Below are 21,951 nucleotides of genomic sequence, written 5' to 3'. Positions count from 1 at the left end.
GCTGTTGTAGACAGGCTGGCCTCGAACTCAGAGATCCGCCTGCCTCTGCCTCCCGAGTGTGGGATTAAAGGCGTGCGCCACCACCGCCCGGCCTAAATGCTTTTTTAATGGATCATTTCCACTAGTATACCTTGGGTTCTATTATCATCAAAAACATCTATCACTGACCAAATACCCTATTCTTTACACATAAGCTCTCAACCTTTCTTATACCTGGTACAGTACTTTAAAGGGTTTCTCAGCTTCACAGAGACCCCCTACTCTGCTAACTTTCTCATTCTCTTTCTTAATCAGCCCCTCCTCCTCTATGATCGTTTCTCATCCAGTTCCTATTTCAGAGTTTATCCTTACCATAATTCTCATGTTAAGATCTGTAACTCCCCTTCCCTTTCATCTCGGCCAATGTCTGATAAAATCTCAAGCCTGTATGAAGCCATGAGCCTATTTCACTAGCCATATCTGGGCTTTATCTAAGCAGCTTTACATTAATGGAGGAAAGTCATATACTTAGATGTAGTCTTCAATTAAACTTATGACCCAGAATGAAATAGGCATTTAACATCGCTCAATACATTATTTTCTTCTCCCAAGCTTATACTCAACCACCCCCACCTTACCAAGGCATCTACTTAAGGCTGACTTCTCTTTCCTGAAATTTCCTGATCCTCTGTCTACTCTCTTTCCTAAAACCTCACTGAGACCCCATCAGACTATTAATCCCTTGGTCCTTCCCATCTCAAAATTAGTATAACTCTTGCATCTGTCTTTTTCTGACCTGGAGTGGTTGTTCCATGCTCTCACCTACCTAGGGAGAATCTTTGTACTGATCCAATATATTCCAAACTTCCCACTTTTCTACAACAAATGTAACTGCATTGATCTTTTTTTGTTTGTTTTTATTTTCAAGACAGGATTTCTCTGTCTAACAGCCCTGGCTATCCTGGAACTTGCTCTGTAGACCAGGTTGGAATTGCCACCAATCTTTCCCACATGTTACATTGGAAGAATTCTTTCTTCAACAATTACATTTATTTACTTAATTTGTGTGCGCAAACATGTATACACATACACACACATACACACATACATACATACATTACATACATACATACACACACACACACACACATGCCACAGTGTGTAATGTAGAAATCAGAGAATGTCTTGTCAGAGCCAGTTCCTTCATCCACCACACAGGTCCTAGGGGTTGAATTTGGGGTCATCAGGCATGGTAGCAAGTACCTTTCCTCACTGAATTTTTTGCCCCCCATCTATCTGTAGAAGTATTCTTTTTAAAAAGAATTCCTTTAATCTATGCTTTGGATTTTTTCTTTCTTTTCTTCTTCCTTTTTTGGAGGGTGTGAGTATGTGTATGTGTGTTCATATGTGTGTTCGTGTGTGTATGTGTGTGTATGTTGTGTGTATTCGTAGGTCTGAGTTCAATATCAGATGTCTTTATCAACTGTTTTTTTTGCCTTATTATAATCTTTTTACTTATTCTGAGAATTTCATATTATGTATTTTGATTGGCTTCATCTGCCTCCCCCAACTCTTCCCAACTCCTCCCCCACCTTCCTTCCCACCCAACTTCATATTCTCTTTCACTTTTAAAAGGAAAGAAAACAAGCAAACAAAACCATGGAATCCAGTCTGTGTTGGCTGACTACTCCTGGGGCATGGGCCTGCCCTGTTCTCTGTAGCACGGCTGATACAGCTGTCACCTTATTTTTCTGAGACAGGGTCTCCTACCACCTAGTCTCCCTAGCACTGGAATTACAGGTGGGCGTGCCACAATGTGGCTTTTTTACACAGGCCCTTTTCAGGGCAAACATATAACCCATTGAGTCATTTCCTTAGCCCTGGATCTTTTTCTTAATCTACTATTTTGGGGACTGGGCTCTATCAAATATCATATGTATTTAAACACAGCCTCCATCTCTTCCTCTCACATCCTTTTCTTGTCTCCTTTGAGTTTTTCTTTGTCCCTTCATGTAATACCCTTCATCCTCACACTTTCCTACTCTCTTCAGAATTGCTCATACACATTTAACAATCTTCATGCCCATCCATTGCTGATCCACAGCATCCAGCTTCTGCTTATTACTCGGCCGAAACGGTGCTTTCTGTGAAGTCCTCAGAGGGAAGTCAGTGGAAATCCTCAGTTACTGGTCATCACTACAAAGGCTTCTTTTCTTGCTTTCTGTAGCTACACTCAAGTTTACTATCCACTGACTTACACACTTCACACTCCTTTGGTGTCCTAAATTGTCCTCTGATCAAAGTATCAAAAAACAATGAAAACTAGAACTCAAGAAGCAGAAGGAAGAAAGTAAAGCAAGACAAAATAATCTGCTGGCCTGCAGAGAACCAATGCTAACCAGAAGAATCAGACAGTACTCTATGAATGAGTACAGTCCACAAATCTGTACTGAACCTCATTTCATAATGAAGAACTCACACTTACGTTTCTATATAATCTGTAGCAAAAGTTCTAAGACCAGATAACCTGGTCAGCCATGTTCTAATCCTATAGATAGATCAATACTTGGGACCCTTCTACTGCTACTTTTGAAATCTGCCCTACCTTTTCAAAAGCAAGTGCTGAGGTGTGACTACTGTGGACACACAAACTGCCTTACTGCCACATATTCTAGCACTGAGTAGAAATTGTAATAAGAATCGACAAGGGTGGAGAAGTGGTTAATATAAATTACCTCTCTTTACACTACATTAAAGGAGGACATCATTGAATATTTTGAACAGTATGTGTAATAGAAGTGGCAAAGCCCATGACTTACACCTCAGTTGTGTGTCAGAACACAAGGCCTGGTAAGTAATGATGCCCTCGTATTACTGGTTCTTTACAATTTTCCTTATGCAAAAATCAGGATGCATCAGGCACACACAAGACATGACCCTGCCCTAGATTGTAGGAAGTCGAAACTTGAGCAATGGTTTCCAGGGACATAGCTGATTTACTCTCACATCTCCTTTGTTTCTCTCAACCCACCCCATTGGTTAACCCAATCCACAGAGATAATGTAAGGGAACCAGCTGGATTCCTCATGAAGGAAGACACTGTGGGTAGCCTTCTTGATTTCTGACATTAAACTCAAACAGGCAATTAGACAGCAGAAGGATATTAGAGCAAACAGAAAGAAAAAAAGGTTTTATTGTATATGTTATTCCAAACAAAGATAATCAGATAAAGGCAAAGAATAGTACAGTATAAAAATAAAACAGTAAAGTAACTAAAAAAAAAAAGGAAGCTAGATATTAGAAAATAACCTTAAGTAAGAGGAAGAGGTTGTTGAGACAGCTTAGCAGAGACAAAAGGCACTGAAGAACAGAGTCATCCATATTCCCACACTGTAAGATAAGGCAGATAAGAGGCCAGTTAAACTATGTACAGTTTCAAAAAATAATTTAAGGAAGATAACTTGACTGGCTTGTCTGACCATCAGTGACATCACATTTTAATTTCTCTAAAGAACATATCTTTATGTAAAGGACACTCTCAGCATTATTCACCTCCATTTCTGTCCTTAAACTGAGCCACCATGATGTTGTTTATTCCATAGTTGTTGCTAATGTTACTCTAAATAAGTCAACAAGATAAAAACCATATGAAGAAATAGCTTTCTTAAAGAATTACTATATAACACTGTGTGCTTTCATAACTTTATGCATAGTTAGCAAAGGGTGAACTGAGACTGCTCAGTTTGAGTGGATACCATTAGTCTGGGTTTTCAGCATTCCAGTCACTTTCAGTGACCAGCCAGCCACTTATTATCTCCACGCAGATGGTGCCAGTATCCAATCACCACCGCCCCGAAAGAAAACACAGTCTGCTGGGCACCTGCTCCGCCACAATAAACCAATTGAATCATGAATTATGTGAAGTTTATAGTATCGAATTCTTCTTTAGATTTCCCTAAGTATTTTATTGTTTCATAAAGGTTAATTATATTAGCGTAAAGCGACAAACAAGAATTTAGTATGTTTAAAGAGGATCTATCGAGAGCAATTTTGAAATTTCCATGTTTACCCCTCCTCCCTGTTTTGAGACAGAGTCTCATGTAGCCCGGCTGCTCTTAAGCTCTCTAAGTTGCTGAGAAACAACCTTGAATTCTAATTCTTTTGTGTCAGTCCCCAGTTTCTGGGATTTACAGGTGTGATCCACCATGCCCAGTCTGTTTGCTGCTTTAGAATGTTGCTGACTTTGGTTCTGAAGGACTGACAAAAGCAGTTGTTTTTGAAATGCATAGATGCCAATAAAAAGAGCACATAGCACCCAAACTCTGAAAAAATATTTAGTCTTATGACACAATATTTACTAAACTTTAGAGAACATTAAAAACAATATAATTCTAGTAGATGAAATGACATAGTCAGTTATGAAAATGTGATACAAGAAGCCGCTACAGAGACATGAAGATAACAGAAGATAAATACCTTCAGTTGATTGTTAAATGTATCCATTTCTGAGAGCTTAGATGCAGTTTCTTTTTCAAGAGCATCTAATTGTTCTTTAAGTCTTTGGCATAATTCTTCCTTCTCTGATGATTTTTTATGAAGTAAACTGATCCCTGAATCTGAAGTAAAAAATATCAAGTCAGTTTACATTTGGGAGCAGCTCCTGTCACTTCTGTCTGCTCACAGTGATGTAACTAGAGAAATACGAAGGGCATACAAAGATACATAGGTGAGGAGAAGAGACAATACCTTTTATTCCCCAAGTAATACCTTATAAAGATCCTCAAAGGAAACAGATATAAGTACTGGTTCTCTACTGAAAGGATCAGGACTTGAAAACGAGTTTGACCAGACACAAGAGGCACAATCCACCTACCTTATTAACGAGGTGAGCAGAAAGCCATGGCATAAAGTCACAGTAAGTACTCAGTCAACAGAATATGCTGCTAAAGTAGCTTTGTACTTACTCATGACGATCTCAAGAACAGAGGACTACTCACAGAAAGGACCCAATAAGTATTATTAACAGGATTATTTAATAACACATTTTAAAAGGTAAGAGGAGAGTTTCACTGTACAAGACTTAAAAAAATTTTCATAAGGATACAGAAACTAGGTCTGAATATAGTGATTTCCATTACAATCAAATAGTAACATTACTATCTAAACACATATTCCAAAATTTTGTAATTTTAAAGTATAGAAATCAAGTATAGAATATGAATAAAATTAAACACACAGAGTAAAAAGTTAAGTTGTCCTTTATCTGAAATCCTACATTCTCCTTTTAAACATTTGTATTTAGTTACATGTGCATTCATCCAACTTCTACTTGACAGGATCATGTTATCTACAGCATTCTGTAACATACATACATACACACATACATATATCATTTATTTATTTTCTCACTTTCTTAAATTTTGGTAATAGTGGACACTGAACACATCATGCTAGATAAGCACTCTGTTACTGAGCCACACATCACTCTTAAGTTGTTTTAAATTTAACAATATATCTTATCATTAGGACATGTAGATCTAGTTCCATCTGCATGGTAGTCTACATTATGGCTATTCTGCTTTAACATGCCTAATCCCTTTTTGTGGTAAAATCCATTTTTATGGTAAGCACCATTCTACTCTATTTCTCTGAGTTCAACGTTTTCAAATTTCACATGTGATACCATGCACTTTTTTAAATTTCCATTGCTGATTTATTTTACTGAGTCTACAGCCTCCAGATTATTCACAATGTTACATTTGGCACTGTTTCCTCTTTTTTAAGGTAGAATATTCCATTTTGTATGTATATATGTGTATGCACACACATTTTTTCTCTACCTGCTTTCCTGTTGATGGGCATCTGATTCCACCCTTGGCTCTTGTGCAGGAGCCACCATAAACACAAAAGTGGACATAGCCCTTTGAGACAGGGATTCATTTCTTTCGGATCTACACTCAGATGTGGGTCATATGGTAGCTTAATTTTTAATGATTTAAGGATCTGCCTTACTACTTTCTAGTTTCTGATTTATATTCTCACCAATGGTGTGCCAGATTTTCCTCTCTTACCAACTCATATTTCTTCACCTTTGGATAACATCTATCCTGACAGTCTGGGGGGATAATTCAGTGTTTATCCATGGTGACCACCTCTCAAATACCTACTGGTCATTTTATCTCTTCTTTGGGGAATTGCTTATTCGAGTTTTCTGCCCATTTTTAAGTTGGGCCATATGGAATTTTTCTTTTTTTTTTTTTTTGTTTTGGAGATGTTTTTTGGTATTAGGTTGTATCAATTCCTTATATATTTTGGATATCAAGCCCTTATCAGATAAATGATTCACAGATATTTTCTCTCAGTCTGTGGACTGCCTTTTCATCTTGGGTACTTCACTGGCTATGCAGAATCCTTTCAGTTTGATGTACAATGGCTTATTTCATATTTCTTGAGCTTTTGATAATATCAAAAAATAATTCTATGAAAATTTCCTATTTCCATTTTTCTATTTTTGGTGATAAGAAAAAACCCGTTAATGTGGTTGGAGAGATGGTTCAGTAGTTAAGAGCACTGGCTGCTCTTCCAGACCTTTGGGGTCTGATTCCCAGCACCCACATGGTATCCCACAGTTGTAACTTCAATTCTAGTGGACCCAGTACCCTCTTCTGGTCACCTCAAGCACTGCACACATGTACTGCCAAGACATATGTGAAGACACACAAATAAATTAAATAATTTTTAAAAATCCTGCTAAAACAAAAAAAGAGGATATGAAGTTGGAGGTGAGACAAAAAGGTGGGGTGGATCTGAGAGGAGTTAAGGGGAGGAGAGGGAGTAAATATGATCAAAATACATTGTATGAAATTCTCAAAGAATAAAAATATTACATTAAAAATGACTGCAAAGGATATCGAGGTACTTTTGTTTGCCCTCTTTCAGAAGTTTTATGGCTTGTATTTTATATTTAGGTTGTAATCTATCTTTGTTGTTGGTTTTGGGACATGTTCTCATTCTTTTGTCCAGGCTGACATGGAATTTGCTGTGCAGTCCAGACTGGTCTCAAATTCACGACAATCCTCCTGCCTCCATCTACAAAGTTTTGGGACAGGCATGAGCTACTATGCCCAAGCTTAGGCCTGTAATTCATTTTCAATTTATTTTCATGTATGGGAAAAAATAAGGCCAATTTCACTCTTTTGCATGCAGTTTCCCTACACTATTCCCACACAGGATCACGCTTTCCCACTGATTACTTCCTCTCTTTAGCTTCCTACCTCATCAGGGATCTGGTCACAGCTATAAGATGAGCAGCTAATACAACTTATGATAATATTCTTCACATTATTTTAAAATTTTTAATTTACAGGCAAAATATTATTTTGGTGGAATAATGCCATTTTAAAATAACACTATATTAAAACAATTATTCTGGAAGGAAACAAAACAAAACTTAGAGACTTACCAGGTGTGTTATTAAGCTGCATGTTTTTAATTCTTTCATTTAGTAGTTGCTTTTCAGGTACCAGATAGATAAGCTTATTTTGATATTCCTTTAAAAAGAAAATTAGAATCTGATTAAAACAATATAATGTCTAAGAATTTTTCTTTAAATTTAAAACCTGATAAAACTTCTAAGACTCAGAATAGAAATACAAGATTGTAGTGTAGAATTATATAGGCTATAAAAAGAAAATACTTAGGCAAATGCTTATGAATGGCCAGCTGAAGTTTAAAGGTAATAAAGAATTCCTTCACCACTGGAGAGTGTCTAGAGACCTGAACTTTTCCGCACTGTAATGGACAATAGCTGGCAGAGTGAGGGCTTCTCTGCACAGACCACACAGGTAAGCAAGGCCACGCATCCGTAATGCACAAGTACCCATCAAACAGGGAAGCAGTTTTAAACCATGTGAGAAAGGGCTCTGCTGCGACAAGGGGAAGACCGATTATTCACACTTGCAGTATTTAACACTATGTGAGAGGCCTCTCCAGTGGAGAAGACTTCTAGTGCCCCTACTTTCAAGTAGCAATAAATAAACCAGACTCCACAAACAAAGGACCAGGTCTCTGAGAGAGACATTTAATCTCCTCTCACCACAGTTCTAAAAACAGTAACTTCAAATCAGAATTTCCTCAACTTAATAGTAACAACTTTACTGTAACATATGATATGGTGTGAATATGGGTGTCCTGTCATAATTCCAGGACTGACGCACAGCTGTGGGAAGTGGTCAAACCGTGAGGACTCCCCACACTAGAGGGATTATTGGCCTTGCTCACTCGCCACGTGCGAGCACAGGAAGAAGATGCCGCTTACGCGGCAGAGCAAACCCGTGTCAGACAGTGCTAATGCCATGATCTGCAAAGGAACTAAACAGATAAAAGATTTTTTTATTAAAGTTCAAAGTATGCCTATTTATTTATGTATAAATTTAAGCAGAACCTAGCTCACATCTAGCCTTTCTAGGACTTTCTGATCTTTTCTATCATAGGTCTGCCAAGAAGTCAGGGGCTTACGACTCCCAAAGCAACTATCTATTATGAAGAACTGCTGATAACTGCATGTGTTTATGGACCATTCAGCTGCAAAGGACCTACCTGAAGTTCTTGTTGAAGTTGTTTGATTTCCATAATTTCCAGGTCACACTGCTTATCCAAAACTTCTAGCTCAGTCTTTTGTGTTTGCTTTCTGATTCGGACATCCTGAAGTCTGCCTGAGATCTGTTGATGTTTTCCATTCTATAGGAAAATCACAATCATATATATGGTAAAAAAAATCTATAGGAAGATCAAATGCATGACACTTAAGATCCATTGTCAGTCTGGTCTACAATCCAGTGGGATCCGTTTTACATTCATTTATATGAAGAGTTATCAGCAAGAAGCAAATCATTCTCAGAGAGCAAGATCCCCCATGCTATGTTAAAAAGCACAAATATAACACACTGAATTTTTTCTGAATTATGTATTTATAACTACCATAACAATCTCAAAGTATATTTAATTTATTCTTCAAATGTTCTCTGGCTTCTATTTCTACCTTCAATGTTATTTTCTAATCTCCTTTAGTTAAACAATGTCCAGAGGACACTTTTGAGTTTCAATCCTTTTCTTCTACACAAATATTCTTTTCCTTATGAAAGAGTAACCTTCCTTTCCTGGAGAAGGAAAAAACAGACAGCAAACATTCTTCAATAAGGTCTTAGATGAAGGGAGAGGTGGGTCATAAGGATGAACTGCCAAGCAAAAGTTATCTAATATTTAGAGAAACATATTTTAAAGAGGCAATTGGGTCAAAAAAGGTCTTTGGAATGGGTCCTAATCCAATAGAACTAGTGTCACTATAAGAAGAACAGACAGAAAAGGCACCAGAAATGCCCGTCACAGAGAAGGACGTGAGGACAGAGTGAGGCCCCACCAGGACACAAACCCTAGCTCTGGTGTCTGCTGTTCAGGCTTCCCAGCCTGTGGTGTTCTGTCAAACAGTGAGGTGAGGAAAACCGAGTTATCACTGATTAAAGTCTGACTGCATAACATGTCTTATATTTGAAAAATACACACTAAAAGGAACATGTTGCATAGACTCCAGAGTTTATTTTATCTTTAACATGTATAAGTACAGACTGAACCTCTCCAGACACTGACCCATGTTACTGTGTTAAAGGAAAAACAGGCAATGTTAAGGTCTTTTCTTATGTTAAATTATTTTATATTTATTTATTGTGTGGGTGTGGGTGTGCACAGAGGTCAGAGAACAATTTCTGGGAGTCAGTTTTCTCTTTGTACTATATGGGTCCCGGAGATTGACCTCAGCAGCAAGTGCCTTGATCTGGTCAGTCCAATCTCCCATTTTTTAAAAAAAATACACCATCAAGATGATGGTTCTAATATACACATAGCACACAGAAGCTAAAGGTTTAAGATCTCTGGTGTAAAAATCTCCTGAGTAAATTGGGAGCATGGGGATCATGGGAGAGGGCAAAAGGGGAGAGGGGAAGAAAGAAGGGGAAAAAATATACAGCTCAATAAAAAAAAATAAAAAATTTTTAAAAATCTCTGTTGTAATACTGTGACATGATTAATAACTGTGGTTTGTATACAAAGTAATTTAGAACCATAAATAACACCTTCTGACTAAAAATATCATGGTTTTATGTATTTAGTTGTTGTTGTTGTTATTATTAATTTTTGCAACACAGGGTTTCTCTGTGTAGCCCTGGCTGTCCTGGAACTTGCCCTGTAGACCAGGCTGGCCTCAAACTCACAGAGATCCACCTGCCTCTGCCTCCCAAATGCTGGGGTTAAGGTGTACGTCACCACTGCCTAGCATAATACTTTATTTTTTTTTAATTATTTCAATGCCACTCAATCCAACAAAAAAAGTATTAAGCAACTAGTACAGAAGACCTAAATTTGGTTCCAGTGCACAGGTAAGCATTCATCATGCTGACTCTTGACATTCTAGCAAGGCTAGGCTCATGGGATTCTAGATCTTTCTATCTTCTCATCCTACATTTCAAAGAACTTGACCTCTAACATTTGATGTCAAACATCAGTTAAGTAGAGTGACTATCAGTGAAAAACTAGTTTTTCAAACTAAGAGAAATTGTAAAAGAGATCATGTGGTAAGCAGCTTTTTTTCTTTTCCTTTTAAGTAACTGAATCCTTTTTATTTACATAAACCCTGGACTGGTAATGTCAGCATTGTTCAGATAACACCCATGTAAACTTTAGCCATACCACTGCTTCCAACTCAAGATGGAGACTCTTCTTTTTAGAGTTCAGCCTGACGATTTCTTCTTGTTCTCTATTCTTTTGATTGAGAAGTTCCTGTCGGCGGATTCTTTCCCATTCTAGACGACGCTGTCTTTCAAGCTCCTGTTTTGCTGCCTAAAAATATCAAATTATTGTTAATTTTTAAATTAAAAAAATTGCACTATTAAAAAACTCATGGGATGACATTCTTTAGAACTGAGTGGCCATAATACCTAAAGGCAGGTAAGAAAATCTGGTTTCCTCAACAGGCCCTAAGACACCCACAAAAATGGCTTTCATGTATCACTTTTCATTGCGTCACAGAGTCATCTTTTTGTTAAGTCATTCTTCTTTTAATAAGCTAACGGATGGCTTCATGGTATAAAAAGCAAGAGAAATAATCATGCCTTTATTCTGATAAAGAAGAGAAATAATTCCATTTACAATTCTTCAAAGTACTGTATTTTACTGTGTTCCATCCCTGGCCCATTAAAAACAACCAGTGTTTCTAGGCACCTCTGTAATACTAGGCCGCTTCTGGACTCCTCTGTGTAGCTTCATCTGCCTATGCCTCAAGTCTTCAGACTGATTCTGACTCCTAAGTCTGCAGGCACCCAGAGACCTCCTGCTGTCAAATTCACTGTAGCTCTTCACTCAGCCTGAGCTAGGCACTCAGTCCTCCTCTGCTTGGGGCCTCACCTGCACAGGGTAAGGTTTCCACGAACCTTAAAGTCCTTGCATAGAAAGGAAAGGGATAGAGTGGCATGACACAGAGGGGGAAGTCACAACAGAAAGGTCAGCATAGTCTCAGGGAATGCCATGTGCTCACTCATTAAACCAGTGACTTTCTTAGGAAAGAACTCGAAATGACCTCTCGTCTTTCTAGCTCCTTTCTCCTCTCTTCCTCCCGCTGTCTCTCCAGTTCTCTCTGCTTCTCCAAGCGTTTTTCCAATTCCAGTTGTTTCTTCCATTCTTGTTCTTGTAATTCTCTCTGGTTTCGCTCCCACTCTTCCTTTTCCTTCTGGGCTTTTCGCTCAGCCTCCCTCTGCTGCTGCTCCATCAAGGCTTGGCGTCGCTTCTCCAGTTCCATGTTTCCTCGTTCATAGTTGGCTTTCCGTTTATCCTTCAAAAGTAACCTCAAAGGGGAGGAAGAGGAAAGAAGGAAGGAGAGCGTGTACATTGCTTTCTTCCACAGTCTACAGAATCTCTTATCTAGTTCCAAAACACTCTGGCCTAGTAGCTGTTGAGTGCTCTTATTCTCTGGCTAGTTCTCCCAAGGATACTTTTATCTAAATGTAAATAGGAAAGAATTACTTCCTGTAAAAACATAATTCAAGGGCTGGAGAGATGGGCCTCAGAGGTTAAGAGCATTGCCTGCTCTTCCAAAGGTCCTGAGTTCAATTCCCGGCAACCACATGGTGGCTCACAACCATCTAGAAGCGGTCTGGTGCCCTCTTCTGGCCTTCAAGCATACACAGAGACAGAATATTGTATACATAATAAATAAATAAATAAATATATAAAAAAAACATTAATTCAAAAACCCACAATTTTCTATGTTTGAATCTATTCAAATATACTTTGACTATCCATGCAAATAAAAATATTGGTTTACCTTTTCTCAGTACCTTCTTCAAATAACCAAGGTTGTGTATTATCTGCTGTATGACATGAACTTTTGAAGAAGGTAGTTTTCATGTTTGGTTTGTTTTGCAGTGCTGGAGATCAAATTCAAGGTCTTGCTTCAGCTGGCCAAACATTCTATTATTGAACTATAACCCCCAGTCTTTTCACTAACTTTTTAATAATTTAAAATAATTATGTATATACTCTTTCAATGAATAGTTAAGCCTATTTTCAAAGCTAAAGATTTCATTACAGAGCCTGATCTGATTTCATTTCCCTAATTTTCCAAATATATACATTCTCCCTTATTCCTTCGTCATTTTCAGTTTTACTCTTTGTTAAAATAAATAATAATTAAAAACATTCCAATGAACTGGTATTATTGTTCAGTGATATAAATGTTTGGTCAGTTTACTTAAGTCCATGGATTCAGTCCCAGTAATGCACACACACACATAGACACAAATTTTCACCTTGTAATTTTTTTATATAACATAATTTTTAGGTATATAACACTGAATACTTCAAAATAAAATTTTGTACTTCAAAATAAAATTTAAAGGTAAATACGATCACTTTAATTTTAAAAATAATTAATTAAAAGTGTAAGATAGACACCTGGCAATTTCTTCTGTGGTTCTTCTTCTTGTGTTTTCTGATACGAAGGCAAGAGTTCCATTAATGGAAATCAATTTGCTTCCCCCCTCTAAGAAAAACAAAACAACAAAAAGCATCACACAGTCTAAAAATTTTCAGACTAAAAAAATACAGGCTACTAACAATGAAAAGAACTTAATACTTAAAACACAGGACTAAGGCTATTTAAAACTGCAGTATGACTTTAGTTATATGTACAAAATATAAATTCAGCTTTCTGCTATATTGAGCAAGTTTTTCTTAATCTTTTCAGTTAAACTGATGAGTTTTCCTTCTCTCCACCATGGTGAAAGCAACTCCTGTTATCTATGCTTTTCCAACATGACTCATGGAGCATGAAAATCAAGGATAGAGTAATATTTAGTCTCCTCTAAACTAAAGCCACAGGCTTCAACAAACTCTGAAACCACAGCTCTGCGGCTGCAGAGACACTGACCTGAAAGATGGAGGGACAAGCTCAGGAGGTAAAGTCAGGGGTAGCGGCTGTCCAGCTTTGGCCATATCAGTTGAGGTGCATTGCCAGGATAACTCCTCAGCTTTCAACTGTCCATCACCGTCAATGTCAGCCAGGACTCCTACAGGAAAGGTGAATAGTCACAATTTACCAAGGCCACTAAGAGAATTTAACTGACTAACTTAAGAGTATAGCTTTTATTTTCATGAGTAATAATAATGACAATGTAAATGCTAGGTTAATATATTTTAGTGAAATATAAACATATACAGAAAAATGAGTCAATTTTCACCCTTAATTTTCATAGCCCCCAAAAGAGAGGGAAGACACTGACTCATTATGACAGTTGCCCATTCTGAGAAGGTGGTTTATCATATTTCATGTTCAATTCACTAAAATTAAAAATGAAATGATCTCTGGATTGCAACAAAAGCCATTATATAAAAACTTACAGTATCACTTATAAAATAAAGGTTCAGTCTCTAGAACATATGTGTTCCAAGTGAATATTAAACTTTCCAATTCCCACCTTTTATGGAACATGCTTGAGTCACAAATTCCAATGGAAATGATTAGTTTTCTATTTGTTTTTTCCAAAGCAACCTTCTGGAGGGATTTCTGATAATGGACAATCTATAGCTGAAATCGTTTAATGGGCAGACTCACCAAATGGTAGCCAGCCTGAGTTTGGGACAGATTTGACTGAAGAAGGGCATTTCTAGTTGAAAAACCTGATTGAGAGAGAAAACCATAGAGACTTCTTCAGTCTTTTAAAAATACTTATTTATTTATTATGTATACAATATTCTGTATATGTGTGTATGCCTGCAGGCCAGAAGAGGGCACCAGACCCCATTACAGATGGTTGGTGAGCCACCATGTGGTTGCTGGGAATTGAACTCAGGACCTTTGGAAGAGCAGGCAATGCTCTTAACCTCTGAGCCATCTCTCCAGCCCCCTTCAGTCTCTTTTAAGTCATGCAAAAAGTGTTGCTGCTTTCCTGGAACGTTTACTGTGAAAATGTTTGTGCCGGGGCCAGGTATTGAGTGTTCCATAGTAATCAAAAACCCAGTCCTGCTCCAAGCAGTTCAGAGTGTAGAATTAGTGAGGATGGAGTGCTCCTCCACGCTCCTCTAGCGAGGCAGTGCTACTCACAGCTCTGAGAGCAGGGTCAAGCCACCAGCGTGGAGGTGGACTCTCCAGCCTTGATCTCCCACACACCTCTCTCCCTGCATGCTCTTTCCTTTGTCCCTTAGTCTTCCCTGTCTCTCCTCCTACTACATGGTCTACAAGGGCTGTCATTGCTCCCAGGACTCCTGAACACTCTTCTCTGTTTTCAAGAAGCATCTAAAGACTGATGAGCCCTACATGCACATCCACAGCCCAAACTTCACCTCTATATTTATATTCCAAAAACCCAACCAAAATCCTACAAGTGTGTTTCACAGGTATCTCAAAAAAAAAAAAAAAAAACGTATGTCTAAAACTTCTCTGTTCCCATCATGTTCCTCTCCCAAAATGCTCCCTTTTTCTATGAATTGCATTATCGCCCAGCCATGACTCCAACAGTAACTGCATTCTTTCCCAACCCTCTTTCCTTTATCATCATTTACGTTGTCTGACGGGAGGAATTAGTGCTGAGAAGAAGAGGGAGTGTGATACCCAGAGGTGGCACACCTTGCCCATTGTCATAAGTGCCCAGGAATCACCACGTCTTCATCCTCTGTCAATCTATAGAATATGCTAAACTGAACTTCAGACACATTTGAGTTAGAGCACAACAGAGCAAGCAATGAAAAGGGCAAGCAGAGAAAATGTACTTTCTCTCAAAGAGATCTAAGGCTAGATTGCAAACCACCACCACACCCTGTAGTTTGGGGTTTTCATTCACTTCAGAGGCTACAAGATGAAGTCTGATCTTCCCGAGAAATTCTTTTCCAAAAGTGGGATGTACACCTTTGTACATAACTTGGCATAAGAATGTGAAGAAAGCAATCAAGTTTAATCATCTTTCAATAATTGTACATGTACACTATTCTTATGTATGAAATGCCTTCTGAATGTCCTGAATGTTAGAACTTTAGGTAAGACAAAGCACAGATTCAAATAACAGTTTTTTCAAAAGAAGTTTACACAGAAGACTAATGGTCTCATAACCCACTATAATCCAGTTACCTGAGAGTATCCACTCATGCTTTTGTCTAGACTATTAAATTTTTGCCGATACTTTAATCTTGAAGGCTGAGGGAACTGCCCACTCGGAGGTCCCAGTCTTGGGCGAGTTCCCTGAGAGGGAAGCAGTTGGAGGAAGGTTGAGCTATAATGAAATGTATTTAAAATTTTAAGTTACCAAATAAAATACATTTAATTAAGACAAAGACATTAAGAATCATTCCTTATACAATATAATGGCAACAGACACATACAACTCCATCTATTAAGAACCTAATAATTCCAAACATCTTACTGTCCAGGGTCATTTCAAATGGCATTTCTTATCTTTTCAAACACACTTAAAAGATTTATTGTCTGCATTTGTTACTCTGTTAAACTATGGCTCAGTGATGTTAAAGAAAGAATAAGGTCACAAAAATCAATGATTAAGCCACAAGGCAATATTTTTTTCTGGTGAAACGTAACTCTTTGCAACTGTTTTGAAAAGAACTATGATGACTTCTATGGCCAAGTAATAAATGATACTTGTGTTTTCTAAAATTTTAAAATCACACCTCAGCTAGGTGTGGTAATACACACCTTTAGTGCCAGCACTTGGGAGGCAGAGACAGGCGGATCTCGAGTTTGAGGCCAGCCTGGTCTACAGAGTGAGTTCCAGGACAGTGAGACCCTCCCCCAAAAACAAGAAAATCAGCAACAAAAGAGAACTAAAGCTTATCTAAGTATTTATACTTGTCCATTACAAAGAACAACCTAGATAAGTCCAGGGCTTATTAAATAAAAACCCACATTGAAAGTAGACAAAGTTATATGTGTTAAATATTCATACCTAACTAGATCCTAAATCAATCAGAGACTGGGCCTTCTGGATACTAGCACCACCAAATCCTCCCATCATCAAACTGTACGATGATTGCATGAGGCAATGCTGGGGGGAGGAAAGGAGAGAGGATAAAAGGGAACAAGATCTGTACTAGGCAATTCCACAAAGAAGGAAGTCTCTAAACAAACAAATATAACAGCGTCTTCCTTCCATGTCTGACTCCACTAGACACCTTACTTGAGAAGAGTAAGGAATGGTAAAGGCTGAATGAGACTGGCGGTTCCATTTGGTAATGATGATGTACTAACGGAAGGCACTAGGGGAGCAGGCATCATTAAGGGAGGAATACTGGTCCCTGAAGTTGCAGAAGACAAGGGTGTTGTTATAGGTGCAACTGGAGGCAATGGCTGAGGAATGGACAGATTGGGCATGCTTCCCATCCCTAAAGACAAAAGAGAACACATTTTCTAATGGTACCAAGTCAACTATAAAATACACGCCAAAAAACAAGTTACAGCACAAGAAGCAGCCCCAATGTTTGTAGAAACACCATGGGCAAAACATCCTTAAAATACTCCTTAAAGCAGTTTTGAACCTGAGGTGAAGGAGATATTCTACTGCTCCAAGTGTCAATCATCTGCCATGTATGAGCTACAAGCGAGCCCAGACATCGCTTGACTTTTTTTCCCATTACCACCAAGACAAAGCAATCATTGTCAACTAAAAACACTATCTCAAAGCTAAAATGTTATCTGACCGTATGGTTTTCTGTGTAAGGAAACAGATCTAGTGCTGCCACATTACTAGACTACGCATGCTCATTTCTCAGACAAAACAGGTTCTAGTTAGTGGTAGACATGTTTATATATATGTATTATTGGCAAACATGCCACATATTTCACTTTTTTCTAAGTTATATATCTATAAATTAAAGACAAATCTTTTTAAAAAGTGACAACTTATTTTCTTAACTGTGGGACACTACGACAATGTGGCCACCCGGTGGTTTGGTGTTTATTGCTACAGTTGAGTACAAGAGTGGAATAATACACTGTTTTAAAATCTAATATCTGGTGTAAAGGAATGTATTTCTTAACACAAAAATACCTTATTGAATATTCATTCAAAATGAGTGCTTTTCACATATAATTAATAAATTGACTAGTCAAAATTATATGGAAAGCATATTAACCAGTAATTTCTGAAGAGTGTATAAATTAATTAGGAAAAAGTCTGCAACTTTTTGGCCTCAATTTATCTGACTAATTAATCTTTAAATTAAAGAAATTCTACACATTTGTGATTTTAAATTACCACACAAATTAAACCCCTTCAGGTGAGTTTAAATTTATTCAATCATCTTGTTTTATTTATTTACTATTAAGGACACACTCTGTACCTATTTCTGAGGTACAGTGTGGTATTCTGATACATGGATACATATATGCTAACCAAACCAGGGTAGTTAGCACATCTAACACCTCAAGCATTTGTTATTTATCCATGTTAAAAACATTCAGAAACTTCTCTCCTAGGTGCTTTGGAATACACAATGCAAAGCTGTTGATTGTAGTCACCCTACCATACAGCAGAACACCAGAATTTACTGTCTGTAACCGTAATTTTGTACCCACTGACTATTTCTCCTTGACACCCTGTCCCCATCACCTCCCTTCTGCAGCTTCTAACACTTAGCATCCTGCTTTCCCCTTCCAGGGAGATAGAAGAAAATAATTAGGAATAGTACTTTGAGTCTGTTTTAACTAAGGAGGCAGATCATTTATATCACAACTAGGAGTTGTGACAGAAGATTCTGGCAAAACCAGACATGGACACTTAGCTATTAATTAAGATCTCTTCTCTTAAAGGTATGAAGCTTAAGTTAGAAGTCTGATAATTGTCATTTTGTGCTAATAAATCCTTTCCTGATCACCAAAGAATCAAGCTTAACAATAAATAAAGCTGATAAATGAATGCATACATACCAAAACGAGCGGAGATCAGCGGAGAGAACATAGGGGGCTGTTTCATGATAGGAGGGAGAACTACAGGCAACTGCTGGCCTTGAAGCTTTAGTTTGATGAGTTTCATAGCTATGGAGAACTCCTGCTGATCCATCTTCCCATCCTTGTTCAGATCTGATAAGGCCCTGAAAGGAGAATGAGGGGAGTACATCAATACATGGGGTGGCAATGAGGAAACAAAATTACTGCTGAGGTTGAGAAAATAAAAACAATGATAAAGCACTCACATGTAGACCAGCACTTAGTTAGGCATACATATATATATGAATAATAGAAAACCTGCACAGTAAGAGATACTAGTCAGACAGAGTCAACGCAATGCCCATCAAAATCCCAGCAAAATTCTTCAAAGACCTCGAAAGAACAGTACTCAACTTCATATGGAAAAGCAAAAAACACAGGATAGCCAAAACAATCCTGTGCAATAAAAGAACTTCTGGAGGCATCACAATCCCTGACTTCAAACTCTACTACAGAGCTACAATACTGAAAACAGCCTGGTATTGGCATAAGAATAGACAGGAGGACCAATGGAACCAAATAGAAGACCCAGATATCAATCCACACATCTTCGAACACCTGATTTTTGACAAAGAAGCAAAAAATATCAAGTGGAAAAAAGAAAGCATATTTAACAAGTGGTGCTGGCATAAAAGAATATCAACATGTAGAAGAATAAAAATAAACCCATATCTATCACCATGCATAAAATTCAAGTCCAAATGATCAAAGACCTCAACATAAAGCCAGTCACACTGAACCTTACAGAAAAGAAAGTGGGAAGTACACTTGAACGCGTTGGCACACGGAACCACTTCCTAAATAGAACCCCAGCAGCACAGACACTGAGAGAAATAATTAATAAATGGGATCTCCTGAAAAAAAAAAAGCTTCTGTAAAGCAAAGAACACGGTCAACAAGACAAAACAACAGCCTACAGAATGGGAAAAGATCTTCTCCAACCCCACATCAGACTGAGGTCTGATCTCCAAAATATACAAAAAACTCAAGAAATTGAACACCAAAAGAACACATAATCCAATAAAAAAAAATGGAGTACAGACCTAAACAGAGAACTCTCAACAGAGGAATCTAAAATGGATGAAAGACACTTAAGGAAATGTTCAACATCCTTAGTCATCAGAGAAATGCAAATCAAAACAACTCTGAGATTCCATCTTACACCTATAAGAATGGCCAAGATCAAAATCACTGATGACAACTTATGCTGGAGAGGTTGTGGGGAAAAGGGAACACTTCTGCATTGCTGGCAGGAATGCAAGCTGGTACAGCCCCCTTGGATGTCAGTGTGGTGATTTCTCAGAAAATTAGGAAACAACCTTCCTCAAGACCCAGGAATACCACTTTTGGGTATATATCCAAAGGATGCTCAATCATGCCACAAGGACATGTGCTCAACTATGTTCATAGCAGCATTGTTTGTCATAGCCAGAACCTGAAAACAACCTAAATGCCCCTCAACTGAAGAATGGATAAGAAAAATGTGGTACATTTACACAATGGAGTACAACACAGCAGAAAAAAATAACAACATCTTGAACTTTTCAGGAAAATGGAACTAGAAAACATTATTTTGAGTGAGGTAACCCAGACCCAGAAAGACAGTTATCACATGTACTCACTCATAGGTGGTTTTAAACATAAAGCAAAGAAAGCCAGCCTACGAACCATAATCCCAGAGAACTTAGACAACAATGAGGACACTGAGACTTACATAGATCTAATCTACATGGGAAGTAGAAAATAGAAAAAGACAAGATCTCCTGAGTACATTGGGAGCAGGGGGACTGGGGGGAGGGTTGAAGGGGGGAAGGGAGAGGCAGGGAGGGGAGCAGAGAAAAATGTAGAGCTCAATAAATATCAATAAAAATATTCTTTGAAAAAAAAAGAAATATTAGCCAGAGACAGTAACTAAAAAAATGCTCACAGATTATACGAATCTATAGTTTGCAGAGGATATCTAACATGTAGACAGAAACTAATCATTTAAGAATACTCTAATTCTAAGCCAGGAAGAAGAGCACTACCCCTGAAATACCAGCCATTATTGAAACAGAGGTAAAAGAACTTGTCCAAGTTTGAGGCCAGCCTGGCCTAAGAGTGAGTTTTAGGACACCCAAGTCAACACAGTATGTGTGTTTTATGCAGATATGTAAATTCTAAGTTTACTTATTCACTTGTTCAAATAATTGAAAACATGTTTGTGACTAACCATTTGTTAAATGCACAAATGTCCATAAGTAATAAGTAGAGGTAGAAGATCTTATTTATTATAAATACATTTTAAAAAACACAACCCCAGATACTTTAAAATTATTTTTTAATTATTATTTCTTCATGTGTTTGAGTGTATATGCCTACTTGTGGGTGTATGCACAACATGTGTGACTTGTATCCACAGACATCAGAAAAGAATGTCAGATCCCCTAGAAACTGGAGTTACAGATGGTTGTGAGCTGCCAGGTGGGTGCTGGGAATTGAACCCAGGTCCTCTGCAAGACCAGAGTGCCCTTAGCCACCAAACATCTCAGGAGCTCCTCTCGAATATTTTTTTAAGTAGAAGCAAAGAAAGGGATGACTACTTTGGGGTTTTACAGATGATAAAAATAAGTGAAACTCAACGAAGGTAACAAAACTAGGAATTAAAGATTGTCAAATTGACAGAAATAGTTTTCAATGATAATTCATATATTCTTTCTTGAATTCTAATGGAATTAGAATTTTTCCTATAGAACAAAACCTTCAAGTGATTTTTCAATCATTTATTCAGTGTAAATTTAGTTTCTCAAAGAGCTAAAGAAATATTCTTATTTAATAATAGAGCACAAATATGAAGCAATCTGATGTTAACACCATAGTAGTGAAAACAACAACAGCCTGTCAGAAAACTTAAGTGCATTATAAAGAAAGCATCTTACCATATTTCAGCTAAAACCTGGGCCGGTAGACCTGGACTGTAGGAAAAAAGTACGGGCCTGATCACCTGAAAGTACAGAACACAAGAGCCAATGATACATTGTAAGTGGAATTCTCCTAATACTTAACAATAACCACAGCTGCAATGATGATGACTTAACTCCAATCATTAAAGACTATTGGAGTTAAAAGTGTACATACAGTTATCTGTACTTTAGAACCATACAAGTCACCACTAACATTCTATTAATTAGTGAAGAAACAGTATATTATTCATCTTTGATTTTTCATCCAAAAGGTGCTATAATTAAAACTATCAAGTGCTAGTGAAACCATTCCTCCATGAGCTTCCCCATTCTTGGATGTCTGCTTGCTGTACAGAACAATAACACAACACCCAATTCCTCTTTGTTTGGGTTTCAGAAAGGAGTTTGTAGAAGGAGGCTGTTTGTTGGTTCCCAGCTGCACAGACTGGGTAAGGTCTAGGGTGTGTCTCCTTACGCATCTACATGGAGTCTCCC

At 37.8% G+C, this 21,951-nt stretch overlaps 1 protein-coding gene across 1 annotated transcript in view; it reads right to left on the bottom strand.

The window, feature by feature from the left end:
• Itsn2 (intersectin 2) overlaps positions 1 to 21,951 on the bottom strand; it is a 119,770-nt gene that overhangs the window by 64,429 nt on the left and 33,390 nt on the right. The window contains 17 exon segments of the mRNA XM_042054558.1: positions 4,456 to 4,595; positions 7,442 to 7,529; positions 8,578 to 8,718; positions 10,720 to 10,869; positions 11,606 to 11,946; positions 12,979 to 13,045; positions 13,048 to 13,066; positions 13,454 to 13,592; positions 14,134 to 14,210; positions 15,654 to 15,718; positions 15,720 to 15,788; positions 16,476 to 16,574; positions 16,707 to 16,723; positions 16,726 to 16,911; positions 18,455 to 18,618; positions 21,433 to 21,464; positions 21,466 to 21,497. Coding sequence (XP_041910492.1) covers positions 4,456 to 4,595; positions 7,442 to 7,529; positions 8,578 to 8,718; positions 10,720 to 10,869; positions 11,606 to 11,946; positions 12,979 to 13,045; positions 13,048 to 13,066; positions 13,454 to 13,592; positions 14,134 to 14,210; positions 15,654 to 15,718; positions 15,720 to 15,788; positions 16,476 to 16,574; positions 16,707 to 16,723; positions 16,726 to 16,911; positions 18,455 to 18,618; positions 21,433 to 21,464; positions 21,466 to 21,497 — 1,826 coding nt within the window.

Source organism: Arvicola amphibius, chromosome 2 (genome assembly GCF_903992535.2).
Source record: "Arvicola amphibius chromosome 2, mArvAmp1.2, whole genome shotgun sequence".
Classification (NCBI taxonomy): Eukaryota; Metazoa; Chordata; class Mammalia; order Rodentia; family Cricetidae; genus Arvicola; species Arvicola amphibius.
This window is presented reverse-complemented; position numbering and strand designations above follow the sequence as displayed.